The following is a 15,272-nucleotide window of genomic DNA, read 5'->3' as shown; positions in this document are numbered from 1 at the left end:
CTCTTCTAAATCTGCACAATTTGCTGCATCCAATTTATGCCATATAGTCATGACATCTACTTCAAACGTGTTAGTTAACCATGAGGCTGCAAACAACTGTTTAAAATGGACCCAAGTGGCAGGTGCATATCCTTGCATCAACAATATGTTCCACCCCTGCAAAGCATTACCTTTCAAAAAAGTTGAAGTCTTCCGCACCTTGGAAGTCTCAGTAAAATTCCCTCCAGTGTAAGCTGCATCAAACTGCTATATAAATGTCAAAGCTTTCAGCTTATCTTGCATACCACTAAAGGGTTCAAACTTTAATGCCTGACCACCCTCTTTATAGTCTTTAGGCTTTGCACTTTTTGGAAGTCTCAGTAAAATTCCCTCCAGTGTAAGCTGCATCAAACTGCTGTATAAATGTCAAAGCTTTCAGCTTATCTTGCATACCACTAAAGGTTTCAAACTTTAATGCCTGACCACCCTCTTTATAGTCTTTAGGCTTTGCACTTTTTGGCTCCAGGTTGTCATAGACAGGTGGCTGTAAAAAGCGGAGTCCCTTAGGCGCATTATCAGCATTTACCTGTCTTAGGTGCCATATGCCCACTAGGCTTAGGCGCATTATCAGCATTTACCTGTCTTAGGTGCCATATGCCCACTAGGCTGAAAAAAACCAGCTGCTGCATTTTGTATGCCAGGCATCGAATAAGGACTTTGCAAAGTCAGATAACCGGACTGTAGACCAATATTAGCATAAAGTGGGTTCACTGCCTCAATAGGCATCATTCCTGGTGGCCCTCTAGGCAAGTATCCCTGATAACCCGTGGGTAATCCAACCATTGCTTGAAAAACTGAACCACCACCAAAGTAACTAGGATAAGTAACAAACTGAGGAGGAATAGTCTGCTATACCACTTGTGCATACGCCTTGACCATTCACTCCCTGATCCTGTGCATGTACTTCTTGTTGCACTAGACCTTTCTCCATGTTGGTGTCTTTTCCACATGCTCACGCACATTAGAGGTTTGTCTTTTTGAGCGCTCCATGGTATGATGTGATGACTCATCCTAAGAATCCTCATTATGTGACTTCAATAATTTTTGCATCCAAGGATTCTTTACCAGCTGGTCGAAAGAGCCAACCATACTAGGGAGTTGTGCCATAAATAAGTCCTCCTGTTCTTGCTCCTCATCCAGTGGTTCAATCCCGGTTCTAGAAGGTACTGACACCTGTGCACTAATACTCTCTCTTCGGTGTCTATGAGCAGAAGAAGAACTCTCTTCTTCATGAGGGAGTTTTCCTTTGCCCTTATCCATGTTTGCCATCTCTCTAGTCGTGTAATCTCTGTAAAACCTTTGTGTATGGCCTATTCACCCAAAACTGTACGAGCTTAAATTCTTACATAAAAGAATTCAAATCCGGGGGATGGAACCATGAAACCGGTCTATGGCTCACATAAAGCAGTAGTTCCTTCAATTAACACCTGGTCTTTTTACACACACACACACACACACAAACAGAGACCTCACTCCCTCACTCAACACCTGATTGGCCCCAAAGTCCGGCGCCCTTTCGGTATTTCTTTTTCAATTTAAAAGATGGAAAGTTACAACAAATGAAATGTTCCAAAATACATGACCTGTGAACAGTTGGTTTTCATATTTTCTGAGTAAATCCCAGCTGCATAAGGATAGTACAGCATGACCAGATCAACATTCCTTTTAGGAAAGCATTTCTGTGACCAAAACTCAAGGATTCGTGTGCAGAATTGCAATCTGCAGATCTCTGAATTCACAGTTCTTACTGTCCAGCATGTCCAGAACAACATCCCTTTTAGGAAAGTATCATTCCAGCATTAAAAAAGTCCCACAAACAACACTAAATCAGAGCTGAAAAACCCTTTGATGGAATCAGCCCATCATGCAAAGCATTTCCTCTGAGAATAGAGAGAGAGTTGACCAAAGGGAGCAAGCTCTACCTCTGTATATGAGTTAGAGTTGAAGAAGTACTCTCCATAGCTGATGTTCTTGCAGCAATTTGCCCTCAGCTCCTCAAAACTTCATTCTCAGATTTGCCCCTTATGCCTATTACGTTTTTTTTAAATGCTCTCTCTCTCTCTTTTGGAAATTTGTGCCACATGGCATATATGTAACAATTTTCCCGTTTAAATCTTCCGGTCTGAAATTCTCCATGTTTGTTGCAAAATTTAATCCGGCATAGACCAAAGAATTAATCCTCGTGCAAAAACGAAGATAATGACGCGAACAGATTTTGGGGTTCAAAAAATAGTAACTCCCTAAATTTTATCATGAAATAGTGGCCCTTGCATTCCTCAAGTTGTTCTGAGCAAATTTTATCATTGCAACCACATCAAAAAGTGTAATGTGACTCAGTTACAGTGACTTTTATTCCGTGAGCATTCTTACATCTGCATCTTCTGTCTTGGCCAGGCTCATTGTCTTGCACCATCTCCAATGGCTAAGCACACAATCCCAAACTACTGGCATTCTATTCTTCAATGCTCATTCAATATGGAATTGGTCCTAAGGCTCAAACAAACCATTAGTCCAATTTGTCCCAATGGCTGCCTCTTCTTGCCATGCAAAGATCTCGGCTTAATCCAAGAGACCTCTGGGGGTAAAAAGCAACAACAACTAAAGAAAAGAAAAATAAAATATTTATATAAGTAAATAAGGAAAGCAACTGCAAAAAGTATCACCACCTGGTGATAGTGAGCGTAGGCATGAGTGAAAACCCAACAAACCCCCTTGGAGTGAAGAGTGATCAAAAGTACAAGGATCTTTCACCGCCAATGAAGATCAAATTTAAAGCATTGCAAAATGTTTCACTGATAATGTATCTCAATGTGTTTCGTACGTGCATGAAACACTAGGTTCCATGCCACTACAATGGCACTCTGATTGTTAGTGAATAAAGGAGTAGGCTCCGTAACAGATACATCCAGATCAGCTAGCAAGCGTCTAATCCATACGCATTCAACTGTGGTAGTGAAAGCTGCCTTGTATTCAACTTCACATGATGATGTGGCAACAGTGGATTGTTTCTTGCTAAGCCAAGATATGCAAGATGAGCCAAGAAAGAAACAATTGCCACTAGTGGAGTGACATGAATCATAATCACCAGCCCAATCAGAATCACTGTAAGCATGTAACTACAGTGGTTCCCCCTTGGCATAAAGCAATCCAAGAGATCTAGTACCCTGCAAGTAACGAAAGACATGCTTAACAGCTTGCCAATGTGACAGCGTGGCTAGTGCATATATCTACTCAAGGCTGAAACTGCAAACTATATGTCCAACCTAGTGTTGCATAGGTAAATAACACATCCAACTGCTGGAGTATATGTGTGTATATCAAACAAATCACTGCCATCATGTAATGACAACTTTAGTCCAGGTTCCATTGGTGTACAGACTGGCTTGCAATCCTGTAAGCCAAACTTCTCAAGACATTTACCAATGATCTTGACTATGATAAACCAATACCTCTAGCATCATGTATGAACTAAATGCCCAAGTAATAATGCAAAGATCCCAAGTCCAACATTTCAAAAGTTTGCTACAAATTTTGTTTGAATGTTGAAATTTGATCAACATGTGTCCCTATAAGCAAAAGATCATCAACATATGGACAAATGATCAGCATGGATCCCCCCTTTTTATATACGTAAAGGGTAGACTCATATGAGTTGTTTATAAATCCTTGGTTGAGCAAAAAGGCATCGATCTTTGCATATCAAGCTCTAGGAGCTTGTTTTAAACCATGTAAAGCCTTTTTCAGCTTGCAAACCAAGTGTTCGGATCCCTCAACTGCAAAACCAATGGGCTGCTGTATATATACTTCCTCATGAAGTTCCGCATGTAAAAATGCAGTTTTAATATCTAACTAATACGCAGTCCATCCATAATGGGCAGCCTTACCTTATATTTGTCAATGGATCCATTTGCATTCTGTTTTAGCTTGTAGACCCATTTTGTTTCAATGGCTTTCTTCCCATAGGGCAAAGACACTAAATCCCATGTTTGATTCTTAATGATAGAATCCAATTCAGCTTGCATTGCTACCATCCAATGCACACTTTGTTGTGCATCCTCAAAACATTCAGGCTCCTCATCACCAACTGTACTTGCTGCCATAACAAACTCCATGGTATGTGTAGTATCATGCATACGAGCTTGCCTTCTAGCACGACCAGCCATGGGTGTATCCAGATGACTATCTTTCATAGTCTATAAATACCATCTAGGCATTTGTCTTGCCTCCAAACTATGCAAAAGCTCTTACTGAATTTCAGTTTCAGCACTTTGCTGAATATTCAAATCAGCCAATGGCTGATTTTCTGCATTTTCCAATGGAGCAACTGGTTGAACATTGAATTCACTTGTTGAAACTCCAACTGAATCACCAAATGTAATGGGCAGCAGCCCTTCAAATACATCACGGGCAGCCTGATATGTGTCTAAACCAGCAAGGGATAATTCTGATTTTTCATCTTAGAGTATATCCCTACTGACAAACACCTTTTTAGAGACAGGATCATAAAGTCTATAGCCTTTGCTCTCAGTACTATATCCCACAAAAATGCATTTGACAACCTTGTTATCCAACTTTTTTCTGAGTACCTTGGGAATGTGTGCATATGCAAGACACCCAAAGGTATGAAAGTATCCAACATAAGGTTTCTGGCTGTTCCAAGCCTCAAAAGGTGTAATTTTCTTTAATGCTTTGGTGGGGCATCTATTCAAAACATAGCAAGCACACATAACAGCTTCCATCCAAAAACTGTGTGGCAAGCTCTTTGCTTTCAACATACATCTGGCCATCTCCATGAGTGATTGATTCTTCTTCTCTGCAACCCCATTCTGCTGTGGAGTATAAGCAGTGGTGAATTGACGAACAATCCCCTTCTAGTTTCAAAAGGAATTCGGCATCATAGAGGACATATATTTTCCCCCTTAGTCCGAACGGAGAGTCTTTATTTTACAGCCAGATTGATTCTCAACAAGTACTACAAAAGCTAAGAATGCATCATATACTTCTAACATTTTTACCAAAGAATAGACCCATCAAAATCGAGTAAGTCATCAATAAAAGTCACAAAATAGTAACATCCTCCCAATGACTTTGTCTGCATAGGCCCACATACATCTGAATGCACTAATTGTAACCTAGTTGTGGCTCTAAAAGCAACATCACGAGAAAACGAAAACCAATGCATTTTCCCCAAAATACATTCTTCGCACAAGTGCTCAGGAGGTCTCTTAAGAAGAGGTAATCCATCTAGCATCTATGTACATTGTAAGAGCATCAAGCTACCAAAGTTCACATGCATGATATGTGTCTAAACCAGCAAGAGATCATTCTGATTTTTCATCAAAGAGTACATCCCTACTGACAAACACCTTTTTAGAGACAGGATCATAAAGTCTATAGCCTTTGCTCTCAGTACTATATCCCATAAAAATGCATTTGACAACCTTGTTATTCAACTTTTTTCTGAGTACCTTGAGAATGTGTGCATATGCAAGACACCCAAAGGTACGAAAGTATCCAACAGAAGGTTTCTAGCTGTTCCAAGTCTCAAAAGGTGTAATTTTCTTTAATGCTTTGGTGGGGCATCTATTCAAAGCATGGCAAGCACACATAACAGCTTCCATCCAAAAACTGTGTGGCAAGCTCTTTGCTTTCAACATACCTCTGGCTATCTCCATGAGTGATTGATTCTTCCTCTCTGCAACCCCATTCTGCTGTGGAGTATAAGCAGTAGTGAACTGTTGAACAATCCCCTTCTAGTTTCAAAAGGAATTCAGCATCATAGAGGACATATATTTCTCTCCTCAGTTCGAACTGAGAGTCTTTATTTTACAGCCAGATTGATTCTCAACAAGTGCTACAAAAGCTAAGAATGCATCATACACTTCTAACTTTTTTACCAAAGAATAGACCCATCAAAATCGAGTAAGTCATCAATAAAAGTCACAAAATAGTAACATCCTCCCAATGACTTTGTCTGCATAGACCCACATACATCTGAATGCACTAACTGTAACCTAGTTGTGGCTCTAAAAGCAACATCACGAGGAAACGAAAACCAATGCATTTTTCCCAAAATACATTCTTCGCACAAGTGCTCAGGAGGTCTCTTAAGAAGAGGTAATCCATCTAGCATCTATGTACATTATAAGAGCATCAAGCTACCAAAGTTCACATGCCCCATCCGAGCATGCCATAACTCTACCTGTATCATAGCAGGAGTAAGAGTGGATGCCAAGTACGTTGAGATTGATCAACTGAAAGAGCATTCAACTCATATAACCCATGACATAAAGTGTCAGTCAAGACCAAAGTCATGTATTCCTTGTCTCTCACCATGCATCTGTCATCATCAAAGGTGACCTGCAATCCACAACATGCCAAAGAAGAAATAGAGAATATGCACAAGCCAACTAATTTACATCAATCTACTCATGCTATGAATTGGCATGTATGGCTAGGTTAAGTGCACAGCATTAAATGAGACATGTGAGTGTATTGATCAGTTCTATATATATATATATATATATATATATATATATATCCAATCATCATGCCCTATCCAATCACATTTATATAGGGCATGATTGGATGTATATAGGGCATGAAATCACATATATGTAATTAGCTTTGAATGATTGGATGTATATTTGTAATACTCAAAAAGAAGTAAAGTTGGTAATGTATATCATGTCGTATATACATGTATATCATGTCCGTATGATCCTATACATGTATATCATGTCCTAGCGTATGATCCAAGTGTAATTATGTCGTATATACATCCAATCATGCCCTATTCAAAAAAATACTAGCTGTTAAGAGTTTTGGTCATATTCAGGTAACCTCTTGCTTGCATGATATGTTTTAAACTACTCAGAATCTTGGGAAATTTAAAGAAAAGATAGGATTCTTTGCCACCCAAGCCTACCCTACTTACTCTATTGTTGCCTGAGAGATTGTTGCAGGGGCTTCCTCCAATTATGAGGTCAATCTTTCCCACTGCATCCACAATCTCAGCCAACTTATCATCAGTAAGATCTCTAACATCATCCTCCATTTGAAATCAGCTTGTTTGGAAGGTTTTGTTCCACTAGCTGGCTATTATACAGATTTTTCTTTATAGGTGGCACAAACAAAGCATCCTATAGACGGAGAATAGAGCCATCAATGGCTGTAAGCACAATCTCCCCAAAACCTCTAACAGGGTATGATGCATTATTGACACACTGTACAAACTTGCCAACTGGAGCTGCACCAACAGAAGCAAATAAATCTCTGGGAGATGTGATGTGCCTAGAAGCACCACTGTCAAAAAACCAAGTGTCTGAATCCTCAGTAGAGCTAAATGCTCAATCGGCCCAAGAAGAGTCATAACTGCATGTATAAAAGCAATAATCCTTGTCTACAACAAAGGACGCTGACTCAGTAGCAAAGGAAGGAGCATAAAAAACAGACATCCCCGACTCCTTTTTCTTCTCCTTGGCGATGCGCTTTGTACACTCAGTGATGTAATGGTCTTGCTTTTTGCAATAATGGCATTTGCCCTTAATTAGTGAATGGGATCGTGAATCAAGGATTAAACTTTAACTTATATTTAGAGGATTTGGTTTGGCTTGCTTGTCCCCTTGTTTTTTATTACCCTGTGAAGTGCGTGAAGTCCCAGAGCTCTACGGAGCATTCTTTACTTGGCTGCCTTTGTCTTTCTGTCTAGCCATAAAAGCCTACTTAGAGGCTATGACATCCACACTACTATTTCTTCTTGTTTGCTCCTTCTCTAGAAGCAAACTGATTAACTGAAGAAAAGTAATTGGTTGTGCGGCAATCCTTATGGTGAGGTTTAGGGCCGTATGAAAAGCCAAGTACGAAGGAGGTAATGAGTTCAATGTAGTAGATATCAACTATGCATCTGAAGAGTACTTATCAACATTCAAAAGTTGCTCACACAAGTCTTAAATTTTATTCAAGTAATCTTGCATAGAATCACCCTTATCCATCTTTAATGTCTCAAGCTCTTTCTTTAAGAAAAAGATGCAGGTCTCATTCTTATGAGCAAACATCTGCTCCAAAGTTAGCCAAGCTTCTCGTGAAGAAGCTGTAAAATAAATGTGAGGGATGATGGACTGCTGAACTACCAATGCAATCAGCGACAAAGCTTGTGTATCCCGTGTGTCCCATGCTTTTTGAGCTGCTTATCTTTGGGGAAGTGGCTGAAATGGAGCAGGCTGAACAGGCTGAGGTGCCCGTTGTCCACGTCCTCCTGGAGAAGGAGTAGCAAGAGCCACAACTCTGGGCCTAACTTCTTCTCCATTGACATAGTCCCAAAGATTTTTCGCTACAAGCACATTCTTCATCATGAAGGACCAAAGTGAGTAATTGTTACCATCCAATCTATCCTCCTTGGATACATAGGTAAATACATCTCCTCCCTGATTTGCCATGATAATCAATACCAAAAGAAGGCAAAAGAGCAATGTCCAAGCTGGAATAACTTGGAAATCTCCAAAATTTTCAGAAATTACAGCAAATAGCTTGCTGCAATTAGTACACTAAGGTACACTCTGTCAAAACTGTCTGTAATGCATGCAATCCAACGTGCATTCAATGTTTAGCAACACTGTATGAGCAAAAACCCCAAAATTTCTTGCCCCAAAATTGTCCAAAACAGTCTATGTCTGATTGAGACTGCAGTACATGTGCCAATGTCTTCAAAAACCTCAAAAGCCCCAAAATTTTTTACTTATTTGCCAAGAAATTTGCATCAATCGTGTCCCAAACACGTACTCAGAATTCTGTGCATGCCCGGGCAGAAGTTCCTCTTTCCAGAGATAAATCTGGAATAAAAAAGTATTTTTTTTTTAAATTACCTCAGAAACCAGTCGAGCTGATAGCAGCAGTTGCAGGCCGCAGGAGCTCAGGCGGGGGTGGCAAAGGGCAGCACTGGTGGTGCAGACCAGGGGCGACGCTGAAGACGGGAGTGGCGCAGGCAGGTACAGGTGGGCTGGACGTTGCAGGCGTCATCAAAGGCGGGCCGTGTGGTTGCTGGTCAAGGGCCGCGCAGCAGGACACAGAGCAGGAACAGGCGCAGGCGGCGCTAGAGGGGCTGAAGGCAATGCACCTAGGGCATGGTGGCTCACACACAAGCTGCAGGGCGGCTGTAGGGCGTTGCAGCTACCAAGGGTCACAGCTGGCAAAGCTGCACAAAGCACTGACTGGGGGATGCTGTGCAGGGCACAGGGGCAGGGCGCCTCCTGTTGGAGTGACAACTTCTGATGCACCTGTCAGCTGGTATTGCCAACGAGCAGCTGACCAGGTTCAGGCCGGAGCACAGTGAGAAGTCTGAGCTGAACACAGAGAGCAGACTGAGCTATACTCTACTCTGATACCAAATGTGAGAGGGAGTGAGAGAGAGAGAGAGGATCGAAGCTCAACTGAGAGTGCAGTAGACAGTGTGCAGAGTGAAGCACGACACCCAATGCAATAGACTGAAAAAGTGTAAACTGAAAGTACAAGTATAACCCTTAAACCCTAGGGTTGTAGGGGGTGTTCACACCCAAACACAATAAGTGCACATAAGTGTGTGACATAAGCACGTACAAAAGAAGACAATAAATTTGGGGGAAAAAACCTCTCGTACTGAGAGTAAAAAGTGCCCCAGTGTCCTATTGATCACCGACACTCCTTTGTGAGCGGGCGTGAGTGAAAACCCAACAACCGTACTGTACGGATCAATCCATACTCTGGGGGAGACAACCTTGCCAATGCTCAGGCAGCCAGTGACTACTCACTATTGTACGCGATTGTCTCATGTTTGATTTATGGATTCCATTTCCCAAGCACATCTTTGAGTTCTCTTCTTTTGCAATGTTCTTTTGTTTTCTCTCTGTTCTATCTTGTGTTCAGCAGTTTATTTCAGCACTTGTCTATGCTTTCATTGCTGCACCACTTTTGACAATATTTGACATGAGATTGAGAACGATCATTTTAGCACGGATCTTATATGCAGTCCCAAACAAAGTGATCAGTCTCCACTGAGTGATCTCCAATTTGTCTCCTCTATATTTTGGAATGAGGTGACTTGATCTCTCAAACAGCTTCTCTAGCATTCTACCAATGCCATAATCACTTGGAAGGGTGCAAAGAAGTCTTGTGTTGACTAAGTCCTAGCAGCTCAAAAAGAAAGTCCTGACTTTCCAGCGTTTTTTTTCCTGGCAATTTAATATGTTAGTTATCTTTGTTTACACCCCTTTTGGCAGACATACACACATACAAAATCAGCATACTCTCACACGGGGTCATACGAAATCAGCCCACCTCACACATATATGCCTGTACCTTAATATTGAAGTGTTAATTACAACATGAATTCAAATCTTCCTAATAAATTTGCCAGGTTGTCACCCTGCTGTCCTTTGTGCAGGTAAACAATAATTTGAAAAACTACGACTCCTCATTGGAAACTCGGAACAGTGTGATGGAGGCCTTGTCACCTTATTATGCAGAGCAGGTTATACCAATATCCTTTCTGTTGAGTAATTATGTAGTTTTAGATCAGAGTGCATTTTAAACATAATATGCTTGGATATCTTACTCTGCATTTCATGTTATATGTTCTTGTGACGGAACATCCCATGAAAATCAGAGCATGAAAGACAATGCACAAAGGTAGATAGTCAATGGATTGTCTAAAATGTGTTTGCCTGCCTTGTATGTCTCTTATCTGCTTTATGCTGATAATGCAACCACTTTAAATAAGTCATTCTGTGATTTCTTATTATGATGGTAATAGCTTGCAGCCACATCAAGAAGCTATTTTTAAGCTATTTGTATCCAGTGGGTTAGTAAAGCACTTCTTTGCAGGTCAATTTTGAGGACACATGCAAAGGATTTTTAGAAGTTGCCAAGGTTGGTGGATTTCATGCATGAGGTTGGCTTGATACTCTTCTGCAACTGGTTATAAGAAATCAGAGACTGGTGCTAACATTCTCTTATCATTGTCTTCAGGAAGCAATACTGCTTACAGTAAGAGTGATATTTGACGATCCAGGTGTTCAAGAGTTGTTTGCCAAACTGTACCAAAAAGGTGAAGAACTCTGTTTTCCTCTTATTTCCAAATGTTTGTACACTTGTTTTGCTGCTGTTCTTATGGATATATCATTTACATCAGATTGGAATGAGGGACTTGTAACTGAGTATCTTGTAGCAACATTTGGAGACTATTTTGGGGATGTAAAGATGTACGTGATTGTGCTTTACAAAGCTTGAAAGACTCTTCAAATTTCCAGATTGTTTTCTAAGACTCCTCATACGGTATGTTTGAATTAGTTCTTTTTATACAGCTAAAACCTTGTCTATGCAGTTACCTTGAAGACAGATCATTTCCAAAGTTTGTGGAGTCCTGCCTAGAGGAAACAATTATTGTTTATGTAGATCATCTCCTTACACAGGTAGGTAGCATCATCTTTTTGACTGATGAACTGTATATATGTATGTGTAATATGGCAACAGTGCTGAATTTGGCGAATTGTCTTTCACTAACCACCAGAGAAACTACATTAGACAAGACACACTAGCAAGAATGCATATTGACCAAGAGGTTCTCACAGAATTTTTTCAAGAGTACATCAGTCCAGTGGTATGAGCTCTCAGTTACCAATAGTGTTAAGGTTTTATAGTCTTCTTGTCTTTTATCTACATGGATAAGTTGATGAAAATATGTAATGTCCGGTATGCAGAAAGTTGAAAAGAGAGTGCAGCCATTACGTGAGCTGAGAGATCTTGCATCAGCAGAAAGTGTTGATGAATTTACTTTGGCTTACACAAATCTCCTGCAAAACCATCCTGACTGCCCTGTATACCTCATCTGATCAAGACTTTCTTTCATAGACGTTTTTGCTTGTGTTATTTTGTTCTTCCATCATAACAGATAGGACTTATCTTGGCAGCCTGAAGTAGTGGAGAAACTGGTGGCACTTCGTGACGATATTCCAAGAAAGGATGCCCGTGAGGTAAAGTTCTTTGAACCTCCTTTTGCAGTTTTGCTTATTGGAATTCTACACAGCATGTGTTCCATTCTCTGTATTTTATTTTTATTTTTATTTTGGTTGGTCTGAACAGGTGGTGCAAGAATGCAGAAGTGTGTATAGTAAAACCCTTGCTGGTGGGGATCTCCCAAAGCCAGGGCTTCTTTTTAGCAGGTTGGCATGTTTGCCTAAAGCAACACTGCGCAAAAGATAGTAAATCCTGGCAACACTAAGGCAGCTCTGTGGCTGATTAATAATGACAGTTTGTTCGTACAGTTTTCCGGTGATCTCCAGATTTAATTGTAATCAAGAGCCAGACTACATCTGTCAGTCCTGCATCATTTCTAAAACAGAGGAAAGGTCTTTTTATTGAGTGGAAATAAGAGTGGTAAGATACTTCAGATGTTGTTATATGTTAGTATCTCAGATGAATGTTGTCAGCCCCATGTTGCAACTCCAGGCAAACTAATTATATCCCTTTCTTTTGAATTGGAATAGAGGCATTAGCAGGGACAATCCATTCCATTCTTGAGGTGATACACGTACACAAGTCACCATTCAAATCCCCTGATTGTATAGCTATTCTAGAACTACATTATATCCATTCTTTTGAATTAGAATAGAAGCATTAACAGGGACAATCCACCGTTCCATTCTCGATGGTGATACACATACACAAGTCACCATTCAAATTCCTTGTTTTTATGGCTATTTGTAATCACACCTTTGTAACAATGATAGTGCATTTCGTTATTTAGATTTTGTGCGCTTGATAAGCTACTTTTCAACATGATATATTGTCCGGTGGCATGGAAAGACTTGTGACCATGATAGGAAGGCATCCGTGCTACATGCTATGATTTGGGCTAAGCTAGGTGCGGCAATGTGGTCACAAAGGCTCTCTTCCAAGTGGTGACCTTCATCCAAGGTAATGAGAGTTGTCACAGGATAGACACTTGTGCCTAGAAATCAAGTCTTCCAAACACTTGGCCAGAGAAGGAAACAACACGTTGCTAGTATGCTCAGATGTACACGTGGTCGAGCCTACATGGGACAAGCCTTGACAGACCACCTCCCTTTTGATTAAGACATACTGTTTGAATCTTAGAACTTGTAGGCCAGAGCTAAGTCAAGTGAATAATCAGGCTGGATATTGTGAGGTGAAGAAGACATATTCGAGTCTTGTGCAACAGTCGGGGAGGAAAAAGGCGACACATGAAACACATTCTTGAATCTTTCCCATGATAGACTAGCGCGGAACACTAAGTAGGTGCAAGGGAAGTGAAGTTGCCATGTGCACTTTCTTATCACACAGCAACATCGCTTTTTTTTCTCCCTCTTTTCTTTTTCTTCTCTTTCTTGTTTTTTATCTCTATTATTCCTCTCTCTCTCTCTCTCTCTCTCTCTCTCTCTCTCTCTCTCTCAAAGTATCTTCCATCTCTTGCCTACTGAATTTTTTTCCTCTTCCATTTCTCTCTCCTTCCAATTTTCCTCTCCCTCCCCCTTCTCCATTTTTTTCTTTCTCCTCTTTTCAAAACCTCTCTCCCCTAAAGAAACCTATCATGGTGTCAGACCTGTCATGGTGTCAAACTTGTCATGAAGCAGTATCTCTGTGATGTGATGCAGGTTTGTCATGAGGTTGATCTCTCCGGTGTGAGGCAAACCTGTCATGAGCAAGAATGTGCCTCATGTGAGGTAGGACTTATCATGAGCAATGAATGCTCTCCCTATTTCGAGCAATGCATTGACACAATAATGAATTGATACAGAAGTATTGTATGCTTTCTCTACAATAGACATGATGAATGTACTGATGTAGGGGAACTGATTGAAACACACGGGAGCGACTGTTGCATTGTGCATATTGATGTGAGTGCACTCAGAAGCTTGACGTGATGTGTCAATTGACATGAATGTAGACCTGAGTAATGTATTGAGATTGCATATACCAATGTACTAAGATTGGAGACACCAATGTATTGAGATTGCATATGTACTCGGATTGATATGACACGAATGAACTCAAAATCACATGAATGCAGACCTAGATGAATGTATTGATGCACTGACTTGTGGGCTAGGCAATGATGCATTGACTTTGATTTTGATCATGTCTTAGAATATGCAATAATGCAGTGATTAGGGATGCTAATTGTAAATAGTGTGAAGGCATTTGGGCTTGTAAAAGATTATTGAACTTGCACAAATTTAGTGAGGCGTAAGGGAAACTCTAAAATTTTGCAAGAATAACAGACATTACTTTGATTTGATAGCACAAAGTACAAGCTGAGTGGCTTTGCACACAATGTATGAGAGATGGATGCTACAAACAAACGTAAGCATTAAACCATGGAAAATTAAAATTTGGGAGATGAATGTAATCAAGAACTGACACAACCGTCCATGGAAGTAATATTCAATACCCCTTCTAAGAACACGTGGTACAAGACGTATGGTTGTAGGGTTCGTGATTGGATTGTCTCCCTAGCATCTAACAAGCATGGAAATACCTCACGTATCATGAATGAAAGGAAGTACAAAGAAATTCATCTCATTATTTACTTCGAACTACAAATTATGAGATAGAAATTGGAAAAAGAATTCATCTCATGATTTACTCTAATCAGATCATTTCTTTAGAATGTAACAAGCATGGAAAGATCTCATGCACCATGAATGATGAAAGGAAGTATGAAGAAATTCATCTCATGATTCGCTCTAAAATACAAATTATGAGATAAAAATTGGAAAAAGAAATATGAGAGCAAGTCAAAGTTGAAAACTAATAGTAAAGCAAAAGGCAAAAATTCAAGACATGTAGATAAAGATTAAGAATGACTTACAAGCACAAATGATGTATGAAATGCACACATTGAAAACTAAAATGCAGAAAGTGGTAGATGCCTACAAATTTGAAATCTTAGAATTGACGTAAAAATTGAATACATTTAACAAAAAAAAAAGAACATGTAAGTAGAATTACAAAAGAGAAAGAGGCACTAAGGGCATGTGAAAGGGAGGTTCACTCATGGGCAGAAGTCGCAAAGACAACACAAAAGCAAATAGAAGAAGCCGACCCATTGATTGAGGTAGTAAAAAAGAAAGGGAACATCAATGAACAAGACTAAAGTAATGCTACTTTGGAAGAAGAGGCTAGGAGATGGGCTAGGGTTTTGTATGTACGGGTAGTAGGATGGGAGGAGAAGAATAGCC

The 15,272-nt window shown here is 40.2% G+C and overlaps 1 protein-coding gene across 2 annotated transcripts in view; it reads left to right on the top strand.

Moving 5' to 3' along the window:
* SEC6 overlaps positions 1–12,799 on the top strand; it is a 103,919-nt gene extending 91,120 nt beyond the window's left edge. Inside the window, exons 17-25 of one of the 2 annotated variants that reach the window (XM_087682188.1) lie at positions 10,430–10,543; positions 10,897–10,941; positions 11,041–11,119; positions 11,204–11,273; positions 11,396–11,483; positions 11,582–11,671; positions 11,772–11,888; positions 11,982–12,044; positions 12,154–12,799. In XM_087682188.1, coding sequence (XP_087538314.1) covers positions 10,430–10,543; positions 10,897–10,941; positions 11,041–11,119; positions 11,204–11,273; positions 11,396–11,483; positions 11,582–11,671; positions 11,772–11,888; positions 11,982–12,044; positions 12,154–12,273 — 786 coding nt within the window. In that variant the 3' untranslated portion in view covers positions 12,274–12,799. The remainder of the gene's footprint in view (positions 1–10,429; positions 10,544–10,896; positions 10,942–11,040; positions 11,120–11,203; positions 11,274–11,395; positions 11,484–11,581; positions 11,672–11,771; positions 11,889–11,981; positions 12,045–12,153) is intronic. The other variant, XM_087682194.1, reaches the window with a different exon arrangement.
* The last annotated feature ends 2,473 nt before the right edge of the window (positions 12,800–15,272 follow it).

The sequence above is a fragment of the Lygodium microphyllum genome, chromosome 1 (assembly GCF_053477565.2).
Source record: "Lygodium microphyllum isolate KBCC chromosome 1, Lygodium_microphyllum_v1.1.10, whole genome shotgun sequence".
Taxonomy (NCBI): Eukaryota; Viridiplantae; Streptophyta; class Polypodiopsida; order Schizaeales; family Lygodiaceae; genus Lygodium; species Lygodium microphyllum.
Note: the sequence above shows the minus strand (reverse complement) of the source record. Positions and strands in the feature narration are given on the sequence as shown.